The following is a 22,421-nucleotide window of genomic DNA, read 5'->3' on the forward strand; positions in this document are numbered from 1 at the left end:
TTACGCAGGTGCGCAAGGGCGAATTTCTTTCTTGCCGCACTAAAAAGTATCTGTGACACATTTCTGAAATGATTTCATCACTTTGACATAATTTTTGTACCATTTTAAATTAGCCGTTACATGGAGTATTATATATGAAAATGTGCGCATTTTTATGTAGAATACAACAAAAAAATACTCATGATTGTAGCTTATATCAGTTTTGAGATATTTTCATATAAATAATGATAAGTGCCAAAATTTCAACCTTTGGTAAACTTTGACTACCGAAATGGTCGAAAAACGCAATTGTAACTAAAACTCTTATATTTTAGTAATATTCAATCATTTACCTTCATTTTGCAACTAATTGGAAGTCTCTAGCACAATATTTCGATTTATGGTGAATTTATGAAAAAACTTTTTCCTTACGTCCGCGCGGTAACTCTTCCGAAAAAAATCATACATGCGATTGTGGTAATGTTTGCACCATTTTAAAATTAGCCGTTACATGAAGTTTATATATGGAAATGTGCGCAATTTCATGCACAATACAACTAAAAACTACCCATGGTTGTAGCTTTTATCAATTTTGAAATATTTTCATATAAAAAATGATAAGTGAGAAATTTTCAACCTTCGGTCAACTTTGACTCTACCGAAATGGTCGAAAAACGCAATTGTAAGCTAAAACTCTTATATTCTAGTAATATTCAATCATTTACCTTAATTTTGCAACAAATTGAAAGTCTCACGCACAATATTTTGATTTATGGTGAATTTATGTAAAAAAATAACATTTTCTTTACGTACGTGCGGTAACTCTTCCAAAAAAATCATACGTGCGATTGTGGTAATGTTTGCACCATTTTAAATTAGCCGTTACATAAAGTTTTATATATGAAAATGTGTGCAATTTCATGTAGAATACAACTAAAAATATTTGAAGGTTGTAGCTTTTCTCATTTTTGAAATATTTGCATATAAATCACAATTAATAGAAAAAAAACCACGTTCGGTCAACTTTGACTCTACCGAAATGGTCGAAAAACGCAATTGTAAGCTAAAAACTCTTACAGTCTAGGAATATTCAGTCATTTATCTTCCATCTTGAAACAAATTCGAAGTCTCTAGCACATATTTAGATTTATGGTGAATTAAAAAAAAAAAAAACTTTCCTTCCCTCCGCGCGTGGATTCTCCGCCACAAATCTTCGAAATGCGTAAGTCCCATTCTCGGAATATTTGCTCTGTTTCATATTAGGCATTTCATAGAGTTTTATATATGAAAATGTGCGCAATTTTATGTAGAATAAAACTAAAAATATTTGAAGGTTGTAGCTTTTCTAATTTCTGAAATAATTGCATATAAAAAATATGTAAAAAAAATTTGACATTCGGTCAACTTTAACTCATCAGATATGGTCAAAAACTGCAATTGTAAGCTAATACTCTTACAGTATAGTAATATTCAATCATTTGCATTCATTTTGAAAGAAAATGGAAGTGTCTAGGACAATATTTAGATTTATGGTGAATTTTTGAAAAAAATATTTGTTTACGTCCACGCGTTACGAATTCATGCATTATTTTGTGATAATATTTTCTCTGTGTTGCTTTTATCGTTTTACAATGTGTTATATACCAAAAGGATTGCAATTTAGTGTACATTACAAAAAATTTCATTTTTGCGCTATCATATATCGCATTTATTTTATATATGATAATGATAATTTTTTCATTTTTTTCTGATGGTTGCATACTAAACTTCAGCAATGACAAAAAAAGGGAGCCAAAAAATTGAACTCTTAATCTTGAAAACTAAGTGCGCTGTGATTTAAAAAAAAAAAAAAAATTCCCCTTCCGCGCTCACTCCGAAACACCTCCAGCACACGGGAGACAATTTTTATTTTACCGCTTCGGAGTTTAAGGGTTAAGTTCACGCACAACACGATAAAGTAACTTACAGTACAACGAAAGTGAAATCACTAACACAAATTTACATTAACAAATGAAATATATGTGTACGAACGAATTCCAGGTGTTTACAATAATGCTGCCGCAAAAAATGGTCAAGGAACGCCTTTACGTAGAGGCATGATGGGATAGATGCTGACCAATAGGAGAACAGGATCTTACAGCGGTGACTAACCTAACATCAGGAACCAATGGAAGAGCGGGAGGATGGTGGCGAGTCTACTGAGTTGGTGGCCCGCCAGTTTTAAAATTGTTCTCAGCCGCCCGGGCGAATCTCGGACTTAACCCTTCCGCAACCTGAGCAATCAATTCATTAAAGAAAATACTACAGTGAATTAGTAAGATTTTAGTTTATAAATTAAAAAAAAATATGTAAGAATGAAGGAAATCCCAGTCTTCATGCATCTATCTTTCAAACTCCAGGTACCAAGCTGAGGTCCAAAAGCTGTTAAATATATCAATGTGAGAGGGGAGGGAGTGTGTTTCTCTCTCTCTCTCTCTCTCTCTCTCTCTCTCTCTCTCTCTCTCTTTTACTGAGATGAGAGATTTTCTTGGTACACATATGTATAATATGTTTATTAATATTTTCAAATAATTAGTAGTAGTAATAATTGTATTAATATTTTCAAATAATAGTAGTAGTAATAATTGTAATTACAAAAATCATATGTGAAAGTATTTTACAGAAATACTACGCTAATCTCTCTCTCTCTCTCTCTCTCTCACAGAGATGTAGCGCTGAATGGCCTTTGATGCCCCAGTGCTTGGCTTAATGCCTAAATCCATATTTCAATTCAATTCAATTCACAGAGATGTGTGTTTTTTGTATGATAAATGATTTACTAATTTTCAGATATCAATATTAATGTAAACAGCAATAATATAAATTCAATAAAGTAAATACTAAAGATTTTAATTTATAAATTAAAAAATTATGTAAGAATGATAGTAAATCCTTTCTACCCCCATCTTGCCTTTGAACTCCAGTTAGCCAAGCTGAGATGGCTGGGGTCCAACATGAAAGAATTTCTATGGTACATGCGTATATATGCTTATTAAAATTTTCGCATAATAATAATATAACTATTTCAAAATTCATATGTGATAGTTATTTTAAACGAAATATAATAATCTATCAATTCACTCTTTAAAAATAAGTGATAACCCTCCCTCCCCTCTCTTTCTTTGCCACACGAGATAACACGCATGTCGTAGTGGTAAACTCTCGCCCTCGTGTTTGGGCTGGAAGTGTATGTATAAGTATATCTTTAAGGGCATTACTACATTTTATGATAAAATAATAATATACAGTACTAGTTTTCAAATAATATTAAGTTTAATGAGATTAAACAATAACAATAACATTCTCTCTCTCTCTCTCTCTCTCTCTCTCTCTCTCTCATCTCTCTCTCTCTCTCTCTCTCATGTTATTTTTGTTTATTTGTAGTATAAATAAATGATTTACCTTATAACTAAATTTTCAAATATTAATAAGATTGATAAAAAAATAGTGATTCCCAGTCTTTTTATCCACTTGGATGAAGGTGGGCTAGGGAGTAATTGGCAGTTTGATATACGAATTGGCGGAGGGGACGGAGTCGAGTCTAAGAGTTATTCGCCTCTCTCTCTCTCTCTCTCTCTCTCTCTCTCTCTCTCTCTCTCTCGTCTCTCTCTCTCTCTCTCTCTCTCTCTCTCTCTCTCTCTCTCTCTCTCTCCATTATTCTGTCTCAAAAATAATTCATAATTTCACTCTTGATGGCCAGATATATGATGTTGCCATTCAATGCTCTCTCTCTCTCTCTCTCTCTCTCTCTCTCTCTCTCTCTCTCTCTCTCGTTATTGGCTCTAGTATATATTTTTAATGGTAAAATGTTTAAGATGACTTTTAAATGATATTAATAATATAACCTCAAAGTTTAATACAGTAATAGGTCAGTAATTTTAGGTATATTTGAAGTAGGATGTTATTTAAGGTATACATTTGGTATCTGAACTTTCAAGATAGGCAGTTATAAGCATTTTGTGGGGTGATTCTAACTATTCACAGGTTTTACTTATTCACAGGGGTGTCTGGTACACATCCCCCACGAATAGAGGGAACACTGTACCTCCCTTTATATTCTCTTTCTTCTTTCTTCATTTACTGTACCTCCATTTATATTCTCTTTCTTTCATCTTACTGTCCACTCTCCTAACAATTGCTTCATATTGCAACTGCGAGATTTTCTTCCTGTTACTCCTTTCAAACCTTTTACTGTCAGTTTCTGTTTCAGTGCTGAATAGCCTTAGTTTCCCCAGTGCTTGGCATAATGCCGAAATTCTACATAAATCAAATCAAATCAGTAATTGTCTCTGTGTTTTGGTCATACTCTAGATTTTTAATGAATTCTTTTAGTTTTCTTAGGTCTCTTGTCAGATAGGCCAATCTCTTTAGTATCTTCTCTTTTTGTGTTGAATATAATGTGAAATGAGATAATTTTATGATCACTTTTGCCCAGATTTACACCTACTGAAATGTCAGATACTAGGTCATCTTCAGTCGATAGTACAATATTTAGTATGTTGTTTCTTCTAGTATGTTTGTCTACTCATTGGTGGAGGAATTCATTTTTTACAAATTCTAGAAGTTCTTTCTTCCTAAGTTTGATGTGGAGGACAAAGTGTCCCAGTGTACTGCTGCGCTGAAATTTCCCATTATTATGCAGTTTGTTGTTTATTTCTTGTCCTAGTAGTGCATACAGCTCCTTGTGGACATTTGTAGTTGGTGGTGAGGTCTGCACACTTGTATAAGAGTTGCTTCTTCCCTAGACTGCTTATATTGATGGCAGTTACTCTTGCTTGGTTGTAAGTTTAACACTTGTTTGTTTGGATAGATTATGCATTAAACTGCCACTCTGAGGGACTTTTCTATCTTCTCTTTTGTCCTCAGTGGCTTTATTCGTTTCCCTTGTTTTCACTGGTTACTGCAGTGCTATTAACCAAATTCTGGGAGTTTCCCGACTTCTTCCCATGAATGTTCAGGTTTCACTGAGGTGTTTCAAGAGGTTTTCGTTAAGAAGGTTTCCAAATTTAAGTGAGTTCCATCTCTTTTATATTGGTTTTTTATTCCCTACAAATCTGTCCCAAAAGTTTAGAAACTCCAACACCCTTTTTTTTTGGCATATTTACTCCAGTCTGTCATTGATTCCAATTTGCCTTGCTGACGGAGTAGCGGCTTACATTGGTTCTAGGCAGAAGTCCTACAAGAATGCTGTTATCGGTTTTCTCACAGATGTTTTCTACAACATTCCTCAGGTTGGCTATAAGACCTCCTGTCTGGCCATCTTTTAGAAATACAGTCATTTCCTCCTCCCTGCATTATGATTGGCACTTTCTGTACTTTACCACTTTGATTTTCTTCACTGCTTCAGCTATCATCTTTGCCTCCTGGCACCTGGGTAAGAATGAATTTTTCTCTCATTTCTATTTTTGGCAAAAAACTTAACCCCATGATCTTTACTAGTGAATCTCAATTAACCAATTAAGCTTGTTTCCTCTTCTGTTTCCAAGAGCACAGCAAATCTATTTAATGTGCTTATTCCTTTTGGGGGACAGTTGTGTTTTCTGGCTGCTATCACTCTTCTGCCAAAAGCTATCTTGAATTCTTCATTTATATCCTGGTAAGGTTCTTTATGGTACCTTGTCTAGTGCTTGTTTCAGTTTCATTTCTGGTTCTAGTCATAAGCAATTGTTTTCTCATTTCCACTATACACTCTGTTTTCTACTATGTCATTTTTCAATTCCTGTTTCTCTCTGTTAAGGTCTGGCACTTCTCTTTGTAGGTCATCAATTTCCTTTTCTATCCTGTCTTCCTCTTCTTCTCTCTCTTCTCTTCTCTTGCCTTCAAGTTTGTCCTTTATCAGCTCTTTTAGTTCCTTTGATATTTCTTCTACTTCCCTCATCAATTTAGCTATCTCCTGTTCTTGTTGACAGGAGAGACAGACACTGAGACTACCTAGCTTTGATTTGATGTTTCTTTGTAGTCTTCGCACCACTTGTTTACTTTGCTTTTTGCATATGTGTCCTTAATTTCAACTTATCTTGGGCCATCTCTGTTTTTGCCTTGATTTCAATATTTCTGTATGAGCTTTAATTCAATATTCTTTTTTAATTTTACCAGTTGAAAAGGAAAAAAGGTGGTGGTTGAGTACTCCCACAGTCGCTGCATTTGCTTATCCATGGACAGTTTTCCATAGTTCATCGCCAGGATACCTTTTATCACTGCCACACTTAACATATGGTCTTCCTGTCAAATTAGGCGATCCCAACAATGTCACAGCTCCCAACTGAGTAAAACAATTTGCCTAAGCAATGATTTTTGCTAGGATGAACAGCAGCATCCCTTAAATTGCTAAAACATCCAACAGCCATGAACAGCCAGAATCATATTTACCCGAATGTTTCTCCTCCAACCATGAAAATCCCCAAGGAATGGCCACACCAGCAGACCCCACAGGTAGGAAGTTCCACAATCAATTGCACAGAAGCTTGTCTGGAGTTTTTAGCTGGCTGTGACTCCAACAAGGCACAAAAGCTCTGAAACCTCAGAGCAGTTTATCCTTTACTCTCAGGGTAGTGGTTGCAGAGGTAGTTATTCATTACACGAAGTGAGCTTAAAGGGGCATACAATTGTCCTCAGAGAGAGAAGAGAGAGAGAGAGAGAGAGAGAGAGAGAGCAGAGAGAGAGAGAGAGAGAGAGAGAGAGAGAGACTTTGAGCTTCCTCTTTAACAAATTAAAGATGAAAGAGACATTTTGTTTATAATATATGTATCACATACGAATTATGTCATTGCAGTTTATTACTATTACGTATTATTATTATTGGTAGAAGACCCTTTTAGATAAAATTCTGTTGAATGAAATGGTAGAATTAAGCGAATTGATATTATACAGGCAGTCCCAGTTATCTGAGGACTTGGTTAATGGCAATCCGGTTTATGCATGACACTTACCGGCAGGTATATATATAGCTTATCCTCTTGACGCACTGGCAGAATTTCAAAACTCGCGGCAACCGCTAGTACACTGGTAGTTCAGGTGATTGGCCACCCCGCTCTTCCCGTGGCGCTGGTACTTGGAACTATTCCAGTTTTCCTCAGATTTTCTCTGCAGCCGAACCGGCAACATCGTTGTTGGTTCTCTGTTAGAATTTCCTGCTCGTTATCTGACTTTTGGATATTGGTATCGTATTCACGAAGTTAGAGTGGCAATCGCATTTTGTTTGGACCTTGTTTAGTATGTCTGATTCAGGAAGTATGTTAGAGTTTGTGTGAAAGAAGGGTGTAAGGTGAGACTGCCGAAATCATCGGTTAGATCCACATAACTATTTGTAGAAGTGTCGGGAGTTTTGTATTGTACGTGGGGGACAATAGGTGCAATGAATGTCAGTGTCTGAATGAGAAAGAGTGGAAGGTCTCTTATGAAGTATGTGGAGAGATAGAAAATATACGGGTTAGAAGATCTGTATCTAGGAGTGAAAGACGTGGGATCTTCGAATAAACACCTTTGGATGAATCTTTGCATGTGTCTTCTCCAGCTCATTCACATGTAGATGTAGCACCTTCCCCCCACCCAGGTTTCTCCTGCTCCAGTTGCTGTATCTGAGGATACTACTGATCCACAAATAGTGAAAGTGTTCGCTGCCCTTGCGTCCATGGGAGACCAAATTAAACGATTAACAGACAAAGTGGAAGTTTTTGGTGACAGTGTTGGTGGAGGGGGCGCCTGATCGTCTCTCTCGTGCCCTAGACCGAGACCTCTGTCAAGCTCCCAGACCCAAGGGAGAAGGCATGTCGACAGTCGAAGGGAGGCGAGAGGGGTTGGACTTGCGATCAGCGTCCCTTCAGGCAGTCCTGTTGATAAGTCCCAAAGGCTGCTGCAGTACGCATAGAAAAGGCGATACTGGGAAGTGCCGTTTATTCTTCGGATAGTTTCAGCCTCGGGAAGGAGTAGGCAGTTTTCGCGGAGTATCGCGTCCTCTCAAGAGGTCACTTTTTCCGTCCTCTTCACAGGAGGAAAGGGCTTTCGACCAAGAAGGGTGGAGTAGCCCTGAGATTTTTTTTTTCATCGGAGGATGAAGAGATGATCCCTATCAAAAGGAAGAGGATTTCACGTCAGTTGGAAGTTCGCTCGCCTCTTCGTGTTAGCCCGGTGCGTCCTCGATCTCCTCATCATCAGGAGTCTCGTAAGGAGGCGGAAACGAAGGAGGTGCTGCGGGACATGCAGCAGAGATTGGCAGTGATTGTTCAATCATGGGAGAAGCCCGCCGAACAACCTTCGGTTAGACGTAAGGACTCGTCTCTCCCGGGGTTAAGTCCTCCAAGAGGACGCAGGACGTACAAACGCGATCCAGGACGCAGTGCGTCCCTTAAGAAGGACGAAGTACAGGACGCAGGACGCAAGAGGAGAAGTGATGGACGCATGGTGGACGCATACGTTCAGGAGGACGCAGGACGCAGGCGGCAGCAAGTCAAAACATTGTCTCGACAAGGAAGAGGAGTTTTGATAGGGAGTCAGTGCCGCATTCGCTTTCTAAAACAGGAGCTGCATAAGGACTGAATGGGAGAGTCAGCAGGATCTTGGTTTTCAAGATATTTTCTTCGCAGGAGGAAGAATTTGCGGAGAGTGCGGAAGAGGACAAGACGGAAGCTCCTTCTTCGGACTACAGGAGGCTAACAGAGTGCCTTCTTTCTTTGTTTGTGGAGGAGATTTTCAACCTTCAGGCCCGCCATCGCCTTTGTCGCAATTTTCGAAGACGAAGACAGCCAAGAAATCGCGTCGTTTTTGAAAATGACTTTGTCCATTTCGGCCAAGAAAGCCCTTCAACGCGTTAAATGAGTGGTTGAAGGAGAAGAAAGAGTCGGGGAAGACTTCTTTTGTATTTCCTCCGGACCAAGTTGGCTTCGAAGTCTGGTGTTTGGTATGCTACGGGGGAAAAGTCTTGGCCTGGGAGTGCCTGCCTCCTCCCAGGGAGACTTTTCCAACATAGTGGATAGCTCCCGTAGACATGCTTTGCATTCAGCCAAAGTGTGGTGGACTCGTCGGAGTTCCGACCATTTACTCAAAGGTATCTTTAGGACCTTTGAGGTGTTTAATTTTCTTGACTGGTCGTTGGGGGCCCTGGCTCGAACTTCGGAGATGGAAGAGTCGTCAGTATCGAGTTGTCGAGAAGTATTATGTCCTGTATGGATAAAGCCTTGAGAGATGGAGCTAATGAATTGGCTTCAATTTTTACAGCAGGCGTCTTGAAGAAAAGACATCTCTTATGCTCGTTCGCTGCTAAAGGAGTGTCGAACGCGCAAAAGTCGGAGTTGATGTTCTCTCCTCCGTGTCAGGACAGCTCTTCCCGCAAGAGATCATTAAGGACATATCTCTCTCCCTCACTCAGAAGGCGACTCAAGATCTTCTTACGTCATCGGTAAGGAAGTATTTACCTTCTAAGGTCATGAATAAGACTACGAAGGATCGAAGACAGCACAGCAGCCCTTTCGGGTTAGGACTTTCGCTCGACCAGCATTTAGAGGGAAAAGAGTTCCAACCAAAAGAGGGGCCAAAACTTCAACCAAACAATGAGTCAGAAGTCCTCCAGACTGTGTGGGGGCCAGACTTTTAGACTTCTGGAAGTCTGGCAAAGCAAAGGAGCGGATCCTTGGTCCGTAAAGGTAGCGAAGGAAGGGTACAAGATTCCCTTTCTCAAGAAACCACCTCTCGCTACAGCTCCGAGAGCCCTAGGGGCCTCATTACATCGATTTAGAGAAGAGAGAGGCTCTTTGGCATCAGGTCGTCACCATGATAGAAAAGGGGGCAATAGAACCGGTTCTGGATCCACGAATCCCCAGGGTTTGGGTTTTACAACCGTCTGTTTCTAGTACCGAAATCATCAGGAAGTTGGAGGCCGGTACTGGACGTAAGCCAGCTAAACTTGTTCGTAGAGACCAAGTTTACGATGGAGACGAACGATTCAGTACTGGCAGCGGTCACGACCAGGGGACTGGATGTAACACTGGACCTTCAGGATGCGTACTTCCATATTTCCAATTCATCCAAGGTCCAGGAAATATTTGAGATTCGTGATCCAGGAAGGATTTATCATTCAAGCCCTGTGTTTCGGGCTGTGCACGGCGCCTCAAATTTTACAAGAATGATGTCGAATGTGGCGAAGTGCTTCATTTGGCAGGAGTCAGAGTCTCTCTCTACCTCGACGATTGGCTCATAAGAGCACAATCAAAACAGCAATGTCTGGAGGACACGGACGTAACATTGGAATTAACTCAGCAACTGGGTCTGATGGTGAACCTGGAAAAGTCACGATGATCCCCTCTCAGGAACTAGTTTATTTGGGGATTCTGATATCCTCAGTGACTTTTCGGGCTTTTCCGTCACCCGAAAGACAGACCATGTGTATACGGAAAGTGCAAGAATTCCTAATGAAAGACCAATGCTCAGAGAGAGAGTGGATGAGCCTGCTGGGGACACTCTCTTCGTTAGAGCGGTTCATTTCACTAGGGAGACTTCACATGAGGCCTTACAGTTCTTTCTGAACGAAGTCTGGCCAAGAAGTCGCAACCAGATTCCTTCCGGTTTCCAATTCCTTCGAAGATAAAGGAGGAACTAAAGTGGTGGCTAGTTCCGGAGAGGGTTGTCAGAGGGTACGTCACTCCAGCAGAGGAACCCAGACCGGATATTATTTTCCGACGCGTCAGACGCAGGCTGGGGAGCGACGCTGGGCCCTCGGGAGGAGTCAGGCCTTTGGAGCGAAGAAGAAAAAGGCATGGCACATAAACAGGAAGGAACTGATGGCGATCTTTCTTGGCTATGAAAGCGTTCAGACCGTGGATCAGCGGCAAAGTGGTGCAGATCAACGCGGACAATACCACAGCTCTGGCATATATACGGAAACAAGGAGGAACCCACTCGTTGTCCCTTTGCAACCTGGCGAAGGAGATTCTTCTTGGTCGCAGAGAGAAAACGTCACCCTGCTCACCAGGTTCATTCAGGGAGAGAAGAACGTCAGGGCGGATCTGTTGAGCAGGGACGGACAAGTTGCTTTCCACGGAGTGGATGTTGCATCTTCAAGTATGCCAGAGACTGTGGAAGCTCTGGGGGGCACTCCAGTAGTGGATCTTTTCGCTACCGCAGCGACGAAGAGGTTACCGAACTATTGTTCTCCAATCCCGACCCTCTTGCAGTCGCAGTCGATGCCTTCCTACTAGATTGGACGGGTCTAGATGCGTACGCTTTTTCCCCCGTTCAAGATTTAGGAAAGGTAATGAAAAAATTCAGGGAAAGTCGAGGAACAAGGCTGACCCTGATAGCCCCATACTGGCCTCCGGCCCAAACGTGTTTCACAGAGGTACTGGAATGGACAGTAGATTCTCCGAGAAGTCTACCCACGAGGTAGATCTTCTCAAACAACCCACTTCGACAGGTTCACAAGAACACCCTCGCTCTGGGTCTGACTGCGTTCAGACTATCGAAAGACTTGTCAGAGCGAGGGGGTTTTCTAGAGAAGCAGCGAAGGCAGTTGCAAGAGCACGAAGGCCATCGACTATCAAAGTGTACCAGTCGAAGTGGGAGAACTTCCGTATGGTGTAAGAATCGGAAGATTTCTTCATCCAGTACCTCTGTGACACAGATTGCAGATTTCTGCTATACCTGAAGAAAGAACTAGGTTTGGCTAATCAAGACGATTAGAGGCTATAAGTGTATGTTGTCTGCAGTGTTTAGACACAGAGGTTTAAACCTGTCCAATGACGCAGATCTTAGAGATCTCCTCAGATCGTTTGATACAAAGAAGGATCGACGGTGCAGAACCCCTTCTTGGAATTTGGATGTTCGTTCTCAAATTCTTGGAGACGGATAAGTTCGAACCATGGGCAGTGCGCCTTTGCGAGAGCTAACGAAGAAAACTATCTTCTTAGTAGCCTAGCTACAGCTAAAAGGATTAGCGAGCTGCAAGCTATTGACAAGCAAATAGGATGGAAGCACGACAAATCAGTTTGTTCAAATTTTCACAGGAGTTCTTAAGCAAAGAATGAGATCATTTAATCAAAGAAAATGACTCCTTCGCATCCATGGCCAAGATCATTTGAGATTGAAGGACTGGCTGATCTGGTAGGTCAAGAACAAGAAAGGGTTCTTTGCCCAGTAAGAGCCTTACGGTTTTACGTAGAAAGAACAAGAAGCATTAGGGAAACTTCATGTTCTCTGTGGTGCTCCGTTAAAGATCCTACTAGACCTATGTCTAAAAACGCAATGGCTTTCTTTGTAAGAGAAGTCATTAAAGATGCTCATTTGCTTTTGTCAGGAGGAATGCTTCGGTATAATTAAAGTTAAAGCTCAATGAGGTGAGAGCGCGTAGCTACGTCCTTAGCATTCAGGAAAAATTTAGCCCTCAAGGACATTATAGATTCAACGTATTGGAGGACAAACTCTGTGTTTGCCTCTCATTACCTTAGAGACGTGAAGACAACTTTTGATAATTGTCAAACGTTAGGCCCGTATGTATCCTCAGGTACAGTACTGGGCAAAGGAGTTTCCACATAACCTAATAACATGCTAGGTTTTTATATTATTAGGTTATAGTTGTTTTTATGGTTGTCTGAGAAGGTTAAGACCAGCTCAGTCTGTTGGTTAGCGTTTATTATATGTGTGTGTGGTCAGGTGACTAACTTTCCTAGCATGAATGCCCGTGGTAAATGAGGGCTAGGGTTCTCTGTCAACAAATTGGTCACGTCCAGTTGTCAGGCCCTTATTGTTAGCTTTCTCAACAAACAGGTCACGTCCTAGTTGAGAGCTACTAAGGTTTTAGCAGGCTAAGAGGGCAGGACCTACGAGTCAGCTACCTTAGCAGGTAAGGAACATAATACATAGTTCTAAAAATTTAGTTAATTTTTGATTATGACGATGTTGCTGTCTATGACCCCACCTCCAAATGTGTCAATCAGCTATATATATACCTGCCAGGTAAGTGTCATGCATAAAAATGGTATTGTTATGATACACAATAAAGTTTTATGCATACCTTACCTGGCAGGTAAGGTATATAATTAAATTCCCACCCTCCCACCTCCCCTCAGGAGACAGGGTTCAGAGAAAATCTGAGGAAAACGGGAATAGTTCCAAGTACCAGCGCCACGGGAGCGGGGTGGCCATCACCTGAACTACCAGTGTACTACGTTGCCGCGAGTTTTTTGAAATTCTGCCAGTGCGTCAAGAGGATAAGCTATATATATACCTGCCAGGTAAGTATGCATAAAACTTTATTGTATCATAACAATACCATTTTTATGTTGCTTTCTAGTGTCACAAAATCAGCGATTTATGGCGCCATAACATGGCGAGTTCCCGTTTTATTGATGGCCATAAATTGCTGAGTTTCAGTTAATGGCAGTTTTCACTTATTGGGCATACTCTCCCAAGAACGGAACACCCCCGCGATAACCAGGGGACACGGTCTGTATATTAATTTTCTCTATTTTTCTTATTATCTGCTTCTCTGGCTCACTGATGCTTCTTAGTAACTGGCCAATATTCATATTGGGAAATTCTAAAAATGCCAGAGGGATTTTTAATTAAAAAACTGGATTTTGGTGTTATTTATCTGGTATAGGGTATTAACAGTACATATATACTGGAAACAGGGATCCCAGGTCCAGGTCAAAGAGGGGCCATTATCGGTGCTGATACAGGCAGTCCCAGTTATGGTGGGGATTCTGTTCTGACAGCTTGATGATAAGCAAAAATTGCTGATAACCGAACATTGGTGTGCTATAACCGGCTAATGGCGCCTCTGTAGGGTATGTATTAGCATCGGTACTCTATTATTGGTGCCAATAACCTGAAATTGGTGCATTTCGGCCGTTTTTGACACTAAAACTGAGGCGGACCGATAACCTGAGACTGCCTGTGTTATTTCGCTGGTGTAGGTCAAATCCAGGCTGAGGTGGTCGTCTCTGGCACACAAGCTGGTGTTGGTGGTATTATCGTGACGTTTCGACCTACTCTTCATCTTGATGAGTCAGTAGCAGAACTAAAGCAAGTGTGCTTGTGTGTGATATTTATAGTACTCAGAGTATATAGCTGAATTCTCGTTGGTTGAGTCTGTCTTAGGTAAATTGCATGGTGGTCATTCCGATGTATTTGCCAAGGTATCCTCGGATGGGCCACATGTAATGGTAGACCACACTTGTCTTCTTCAAGGAAGCCTGCAGAGGGGCTGCTGGGTTGCTCCCTATCACCAGGCTGCTTGTATTCTTGTATACAAAACGAAGAAGAGCTTACAGGCAGGCCCGGATAATAGGCGGACTCAGTTTATGGCAATCTGGTTTTATGGGGCTAAATTGGCGATTAATGGTGCCATAACGGACCAAGTTTCAGTTACCTTTGCAGGATAGTTATGGCGGCCATAACATACCCAGCATAGGCACCCATAAGCGCTGTAAATCGCTGAGTTTCGGTTAATGCAGTTTTTGCTTATTGGCACCCCGCCGGGATGGAACCCCTGCGGATAAAGTGGGGACTGCCTGTATTTTTTATTGTTTGGAGCATTTGCTAGGATTTGTCTTTGGAATTGTATATACCTTGATTTTAACCATATATTCCAGATTTCAGGTATACTTTTGATAAGTAATTGTAGTATACAGTTCACTGAATCAAGTTTAATATCCAGTTCAAGTCATCTTAAATGCTAAGAGCCTTTTTGTTCATACTCATAGTGACGGCAGAGTTGGCAGACTGTGCATGTCACTGTTCCATGAGTGGATGCTTGATGTGTATTGTCTCAGGTAATCTGTTGTGTAATATATTAACTGCAGTTTGTGGATAGGTTTGTCATAAGTGAAAAACGGTACATGTTAAAAATTCTCATCAGTAGTACTCAAAAAAGTAAAGACGGGTTCTATAAGTGGTGTAATAAGTGACATTCTATGAACAAGACAACATTGGTGACGAGAAATGATCTCAAGATTAAGTGTTTTTCATCAGTTTTGTTTTACATTGGAGAAAAAGGTGCAGTACTGGTGCTCTCTGAAATTGTATTAGACTGTTGGAAAGGAAAATGTTGGTCTCGGGCAACATTGCTTTACAAAGTTTTACCATTAATAGCTTAACAAGGAAGTAGAAAACACTTGAGGCAATCTGCAAAAAAGATGTCTACTGATATATTGTAAGACTGATGAATGCTCTGGAAACAGTTTGCTCTACACATCAGTGGAAGCTGAACAAGCATTTTCTGCCATATGTCTCATCAGGAAATTGAGTTTGACTGGGGAATATGGATATGTTTTCCTCCCTTACTTTTTGTACAATTTAAAATGAAGGTTGTTCTGAACTATATATTTTTCATTTTTGTTACAATTTGAAATCAACTTGTTTCTGAACTTATTTATCATATACTATTTTTTTCTGTTTAACACCATAAATATATTTTTCAGACTGTTTGAAAAAATAAACTTTTTTTCTAAATGCATTATTGTTCTGTGTCGTAAGTGTATTGTATAACTCTGGCTCATGTAAGCTTATTTCACTGGTTACATGAGAAAGATGATGCAGTGCCAGAAAGCCTTTGGATAAAAAAAAAAACAAATAAGCTGAACAACCTATGATTCTGAGATTTATTCAATAGGTTGAAAGGAAAAAATATATTTCATGTGATACTATCACACTAAATAAGCCTTTAAAATAACATAACCACAAATAAACAAGGCAGTTCGCAAGATATTAGGGCATTTCCTTTTTGATCAGCTTCGCTCGCTGTCTGTAAAGGAAATTTTGATTAGTGTAGACAGTTTTTTTTATTATGATTTTTATAGAAGAATGTAACCACTCGAATAATGACCAAAATAAAATTACTTTCTAATTGAGCAGTTGACATTTGCATTAGTTACGTATTCGAGAAAGGAAATAAAGAACCATACATCGAACCCAAACTCAAACCTGAATTTAACGTTAAACCTAAATTAAATATGTGGGTCATAATACAAACATGAATGCAAAAGTTCCTCTTACAAGTTATTTACAATAGGAATTTAAAACTATGCCCGAGTTATTTGTCTGAGAGCTATATCATCTGAAGTACGAGTACAAAATGATAAACAGCAAACCAAACAAATTGATGACAAATATTATTAAACTACAGATGACAAGCTGGAAAACTTTATTGGTAAGCACACAGCATAAAGAGTTTTGCAATGATAACCTGTAGGAATGATAAACAGGAAAAGTTAATTGGCAGCTGGCAGCACATTGGCATAAAGAGTTCACAATGAATAACCTTTAGGAATAAGCCCTGTTTATCCTTGGTACTCACCATCATTGAACCTTACACAATGGCATATTGATGAATTTCAGCAGGGGGTCATGAGGGGTGACAGAGACCAGGGATCCCAAGATATGCATACAGAAGAATCCTGAGTCCTTAGCCTACAATACAGTTTCCGAAAGCAATTTTGTATTCATGAAAGATATGCTTCATATACAAAACACCATTTAGGTACAGGGTAAAATTTGCCATAGAGAAGCTAAATGTAATAAAAGGAAAAGTAATTCGAGTAAAATTTTCAAGATACCCTCCATGGAAGTTGGCCTCTTTGGAATATTGTAAATGGTTATCTGGTTGCTAGGCAGATTGTTTAGATGATATTCTTAAAGACAAATTCCTCTTCCTTGCTGAAAAGCATGGTAACTCAAGGCAAACACCTTTACTGATGGCTCCAAATCCAGTGCAGGCATTGAGTTTTGAAGAGGTATACCATGACAGAAGTATTTGTGTGCACTACCAAGTTCTGTTCTATCATACTGCTGAACTTTTTAGTATTTAACAGCACTAAAGAAATTTTTTATTTACAAGATAATTTTACCATTTCTAGTGATTTCCAAGAGTTCCTTGGAAGCTTGGACATCTTTTAATCCAGTACACCCTGTGGTACTGGAAATAACAGAGTGGTTGTTAAAGCATAAACAGAAGGTAGTAGTCAACTTCTGCTGGGTTCCTTCATATGTTGGGATTATTGGAAATGACTGAGCAGATGAACTGGCTAAGTCAGGTACATAAAAAATCCAAGAAATATAACAGTTCCTTGCTCAGACTACATTCATAAAATTAAAATGACAGTAGAATCATTTTTAGAAATTTTTTATTGGACAACAAAAGGGCAATAATAAAATGAGAGAACTCATTTATGTAAACAACCCCTGGCTTTAGATGTTTGAAGACCGTTGGAAAAGAGACTGCCCTTTATGGGCTGCTCAGTGAGCAAGAGCCCATGCTGACAAAACAAGGTCAGCTTAATAAAAAACAACGACAACCTGCTCTATGTAGGTTATGGATTGGCCGCACACAGATTACTCATGGTTTTTTTTTATGAACAATGACCCTCAACCATTTTGTGAGGATTGTCTTATTTTCCCCCTCACAGTAAAAACATTTGATAGTAGAATGTCCCAGCTTATGCCAGTAAAGAACTGTCATTTTAATACAGTTGGAAGAACGAACTTTAAAACTGAATGCAATTTTAGGAAGAGATTTTAGTGAGGATAGCCTTTTAGTTTCCTTCAAGAAGCAGGCCTTCTTGAAAAAATGTAGGTTAATTTGCTCATGGTGTTTGAGTTTGTGTATACATGTTAGTATGTGTTAGTGTATATTTTGCTTTTAAGTCTTTTACTTAGTTAAATATATCCATAAACAAAGTTTACCCAGATTAATATATATTTATTCCATATAGTATAAAACTATAGTACTTTTAATATCAATTTACTTCACAGAATTGTGTAGAATTTGGAAGTGTGTTTTGCTTGTACTTTTGTTTACAATTATTGGAAATAGGAGTGTAGGTGGGATGGGTGTTTCATGTTTTTGAGTTCTATATATAGTTCTGTTATAGATTGTTTATACAAATATATTTATAGCTTTTCAATTGGTTTATTAACAGACTTAGTACATTTTCATCTTTTGTAATTCTGTTTAATGATACAACATCAATAACCTTGTGTTGCGACGCAGTAAGAACTAACAAATCAATCAATCAATTTTCCTTGTTGCCATGTAAAAATATGAAATATGTTGTATATTTTTTTCCTGTAATACTGTGATTACCAAAATGATGACTTGAAACAACAAACCATAATATGTAGTTGTAGAAAAAAACTATCCCCACAAAAATTGTGCAGTGTCTGAAAAAATGTTATCTGAGTCTAAATAAAGTGGATGGTATATATATTTATCTATAATTAATTTTCTATATTTTGTGTTTCTGCCTGGTGTGGTTTGATTTTTTTTATTACCAGAGTTTGTCTCTCTAAGGGCAATACATACTATGTGTTTATGAAGTAGAGTTGTTTGAATATTTTAGGTATATTTTAGAATTTCAAATACCTATCCAAAAAAATGGACTTCATAGTGTAGTACTATTAGACAGCACTATACTAACAGAACCTTCTATTTTTGTATTTTTCAGGTAAATCTGTTGAATATTAACACAGCACCAGAAGAGGAGTTAATGACTTTATCTGGTATTACACGTACAGTTGCAAAAAAACACTTGTTGAATATCGCACAGCCATTGGAGGTTTTAGGCGAGTTGAAGATTTGGCTCTCGTTTCTGGCGTTGGAGCTGCAAAACTGCAGGAATTTAAATCTGATATAACTGTTAAGAAAAAGTCATCCAGGTACTGATCAATGAAGTTTTAATAATTATATTGTTATTACAGTTTTAGACATATGATGCATCTAGGAAAATTGTTCTTATTGCATAAACAGTGGCTAACTAATTTGTGAAATTGCCCATTTGTGGTTTGTCAAGTTTTTTACACTAAATTCTTAAGAAACTTCAGTAATTGTAAAGTAGCTTTACAAACTGTGCAAAATGTTCACAGACATGCATGCAAAGCAAAACATGCAAACAGAAAATTTAGAGCAAATGTTTGGCCAGAGTTCTGCTGTGGCTTTGTTCTGTGATATTTAATCTTTTATTTGTTATATCTTTATTTTCCCTTCATGTCATATCCCCTCACTGTAACCGTTATCTGAAGTACTCCATTTTCTGCTCAACTTATGAGTTAGGCCCCCCAGTTTGCTACACCCTCACAGTAGGGGTCCAGCATATTCACCTGCTTTGACTTAACCCTTCAACGCCCAGCCGCTATTAACCCAAAGTGTCCTCTCGTATACTGGCGGCGTTCAGGAGTTAGCGCCAAAGCGGAAAAAAAGGTTTTTTTTAGAAAATCACAGCACGCTTAGTTTTTAAGATTAAGAGTTCATTTTTGGCTCCTTTTTTTGTCATTGCCTGAAGTTTAGTATGCAGCCATCAGAAATGAAAAAAAATCATTATCAATATATAAACATTGGAATATATACAGCGCAAAAAAATTTTTTTTCTTATTAATTGTATACAAATTGCGCTGTAAGCAAAACGGTTAAAGCTAATGAGTCGTTTTTTTTTCGTTGTATTGTACACTAAATTTTGTGATGATTTTGGTATATAAAAAACAAATTTGTAAAACTATCAAACGCAACACAGAGAAAATATTATCACAAAATATGCATGAATTCATAACGTTGCAAACGTTAAATAAAGTTTTTTCAAAAATTCACCTTAAATCAAATATTGTGCTAAAGACTTCTGTTTTTTTTTTTTGCAAAATAAAGGCAGTTGATTGAATATTAGACTGTAAGTAAGTTTTAGCTTACAATTGCAGTTTCGACCATTTCGGTTGAGTTAAAGTTGACCGAATGTCTAATTTTTTGTATATCGTGATTTGTATAAAAATTATTTCAAAACTGATTAAAAGTTACAACCATGAGTTCTTTTTTGTTGTATTCTTCATGAAATTGTGCACATTTTCATATATACTTTATGTAACGGCTAATATGAAATGGTGCAAACATTATGACAAGCTGACGAAAGAATTCTCTGAGATTTTCGGCGTACCATGCGGAAGTAAGGAAAAAGTGTTTTCAAAAATTCACCATAAATCAAAAAAAAAAAAAAAAAAAAATATTGAGCTAGAGACTTCCAATTTGTTTGCTAAATGAAGATGAATGATTGAATATTACTAGAATGTAAGAGTTTTAGCTTACAATTGCATTTTTTTATTTTTTTTTCCATTTCGGTCGAGTCAAAGTTGACCGAAGGTTAAAATTTAGGGGGCTTATGTTACGCAATGAGACATGATCACATTAAATTGCAGCCATGGAAGAAAACGAGAACTTCATCTGTTCAAGCAATAAACTATGCATGCCACACGCACAGGGTTGTCACCACTCCTCACTCCATTGTTGGAGAGAGGAGTACATGTATTAGTCTTTTCGCTTTTGCGAAAGACTGTTTGTTTTTCCTTACGACTGTCATTCGTAAGTATTTCTGGTTCCTTCTTCTCCTATGTGATATCTTAGTAGAGTGGTTCTTCTTAAATTAAAGGAGATGATTCAAACAGATAAGTTGAAAATGTACAACTTTATTCTGTAAACTCCATAACAAGAGAGACAGTTCGGTCGTGAGACCGTTACGTTTGATCGATAGAAATGAACTACCATATTAGAGCATCACGTTGATAGCGAAACATTAGCTATCTCAGCGATTCACATAAAACATACGTAGTCCGCCGGCTCGGAAGTTACAAGTTTCCGGCGTAGGTTAACAGGTTCAACCGCTTACATGGAAGGCGTGTTGAAAAAGATAGACAATATACAACATGATGACATATCAAACAAACCTAAACCAGGCTTACTGCAGACATCGCATAGCGTAATCTAGATCTCCTTGGTCCATGTAGGACCCTCCTAATGCCAATGACCTCAGGTCATGGGTTTTTATTTACAGATTATGTAATTCTAAAATTTATTTATTACATTAGGCTCGACAGCTACCATTCAAGCCTTGAATAACAAAAGTTTACTTTAAACATGGTTCTATTGGAGCGTGCTCGTAACATATGTTTAGGTATAAACATAATAAGTGATTAAATGCATAAAAAGGCTCTGTTACATACCCTTTTTGACATATTCATAAACATAGATAAATGCATGGAAACTCTAGATCCATGTTTGGTAATAATAATGCTTAGGTACCCAAAATAATCAAAAGGTAAAAAATCAAAGATTAACATGTATACATGATTATTATGATAATAGGTAACTGATTAAGAATAGTGGTTACTGATAGATTATGGTAATAGGTAACCTGATTAAGAATAGCGGTTACTGATAGATTACAACATGATCATGGATAATTGTTAAAGAGTACTTGTCATCTTGTAATAGGTAAATATAAGGTACAATTGTATAATAGTATAATTGTATAATAGTATAATTGGGCACAGATTAATATATAGGGCTGGTATATTTTATTAGGTGCCCGAAAAATACCGTTAGGAGTATATTAATGTATAATATGGGCTATAATATTTTATTAGGTGCCCGGGAGATACTTTAACTGTTCAAATGCAAAGGCGTTGAGTCTTTCTTGTCCTACATTTTTGCCAGCATACAGACCGTTTTTCACACACAACACAATTCCAGACAATAAAATGGATATTTCACACAGATATGATCTATTTTCGAACTATAGTAAGCTAACGTAGCCAGCAAATGTTGAACTTCCATAATCTGATCGATATTATTTGAATGTTTCTTTACCAAACTCATTATTTGATTGATTGAGGATAACTGGCTGCGAAGTTCAGACAAAGCTAATTCGGTTTTGTGTTGCAAAAACTCAATTCTTTTATTTTGATTAGTTTATCTTATGGCGATTTGAAATTCCTAGCCTAGATTCGCAACAGATCCCAAGATGTTTAGTCCAGCCAGAATAAGTGGGTTTGCGGCGTTCGAGATTATTGTGCCGCACAGACCACTCAGCAAGTCCACGAGCAAGTTCCTCTGCCTCGGCGTTTTATTTGTATGTCATAAGACAACATTTCCGCGACGCTTAGGGTTTGAGCTAGCGAAATCCCTGAGTTTAGCATGAAAATTACGTTGGGTGCATTTCCTTAAGCGAAATGGCAAACCTCATCAGGTCATTCTTTAAGTTAAGGACGTCATCTTCAGCAAAAATATGGCCTGCATATCCACTTCTATGACTATATTACTCGACACCATAAAAATGGTCTTCTGTTCTCTCGATAATCGAGCCATGATTAAATTCTATTTCTTTCGTCTTAGCGCTCTTTTCCATACAACAAAGATGTCTGAACACACAATATCACTCCTAACAATAACAGATTCATTTTTGAAAACCTGCAATGAGTAAAATATATGTAATAACTCGTGTAAAAGAATAGGTTTTACATACAAATATGATTGATATTATATAATACATAATTATTATACAAGTTTCATAAATACAACCATTTTTCCCCTCACTCCATCTACCTTTCTTTAGATTCTGATATGTGCCAATGGAAAACTATTCTCGTATCAGTGGGTTTGG

The 22,421-nt window shown here is 38.4% G+C and overlaps 1 protein-coding gene across 1 annotated transcript in view; it reads left to right on the plus strand.

The window, feature by feature from the left end:
- Window positions 1-18,663, plus strand: part of LOC135222190 (uncharacterized) — a 232,198-nt gene extending 213,535 nt beyond the window's left edge. The window contains exon 4 of the mRNA XM_064260343.1: window positions 18,450-18,663. Coding sequence (XP_064116413.1) covers window positions 18,450-18,638 — 189 coding nt within the window. The 3' untranslated portion in view covers window positions 18,639-18,663. The remainder of the gene's footprint in view (window positions 1-18,449) is intronic.
- The last annotated feature ends 3,758 nt before the right edge of the window (window positions 18,664-22,421 follow it).

The sequence above is a fragment of the Macrobrachium nipponense genome, chromosome 3, assembly GCF_015104395.2.
Source record: "Macrobrachium nipponense isolate FS-2020 chromosome 3, ASM1510439v2, whole genome shotgun sequence".
Classification (NCBI taxonomy): domain Eukaryota; kingdom Metazoa; phylum Arthropoda; class Malacostraca; order Decapoda; family Palaemonidae; genus Macrobrachium; species Macrobrachium nipponense.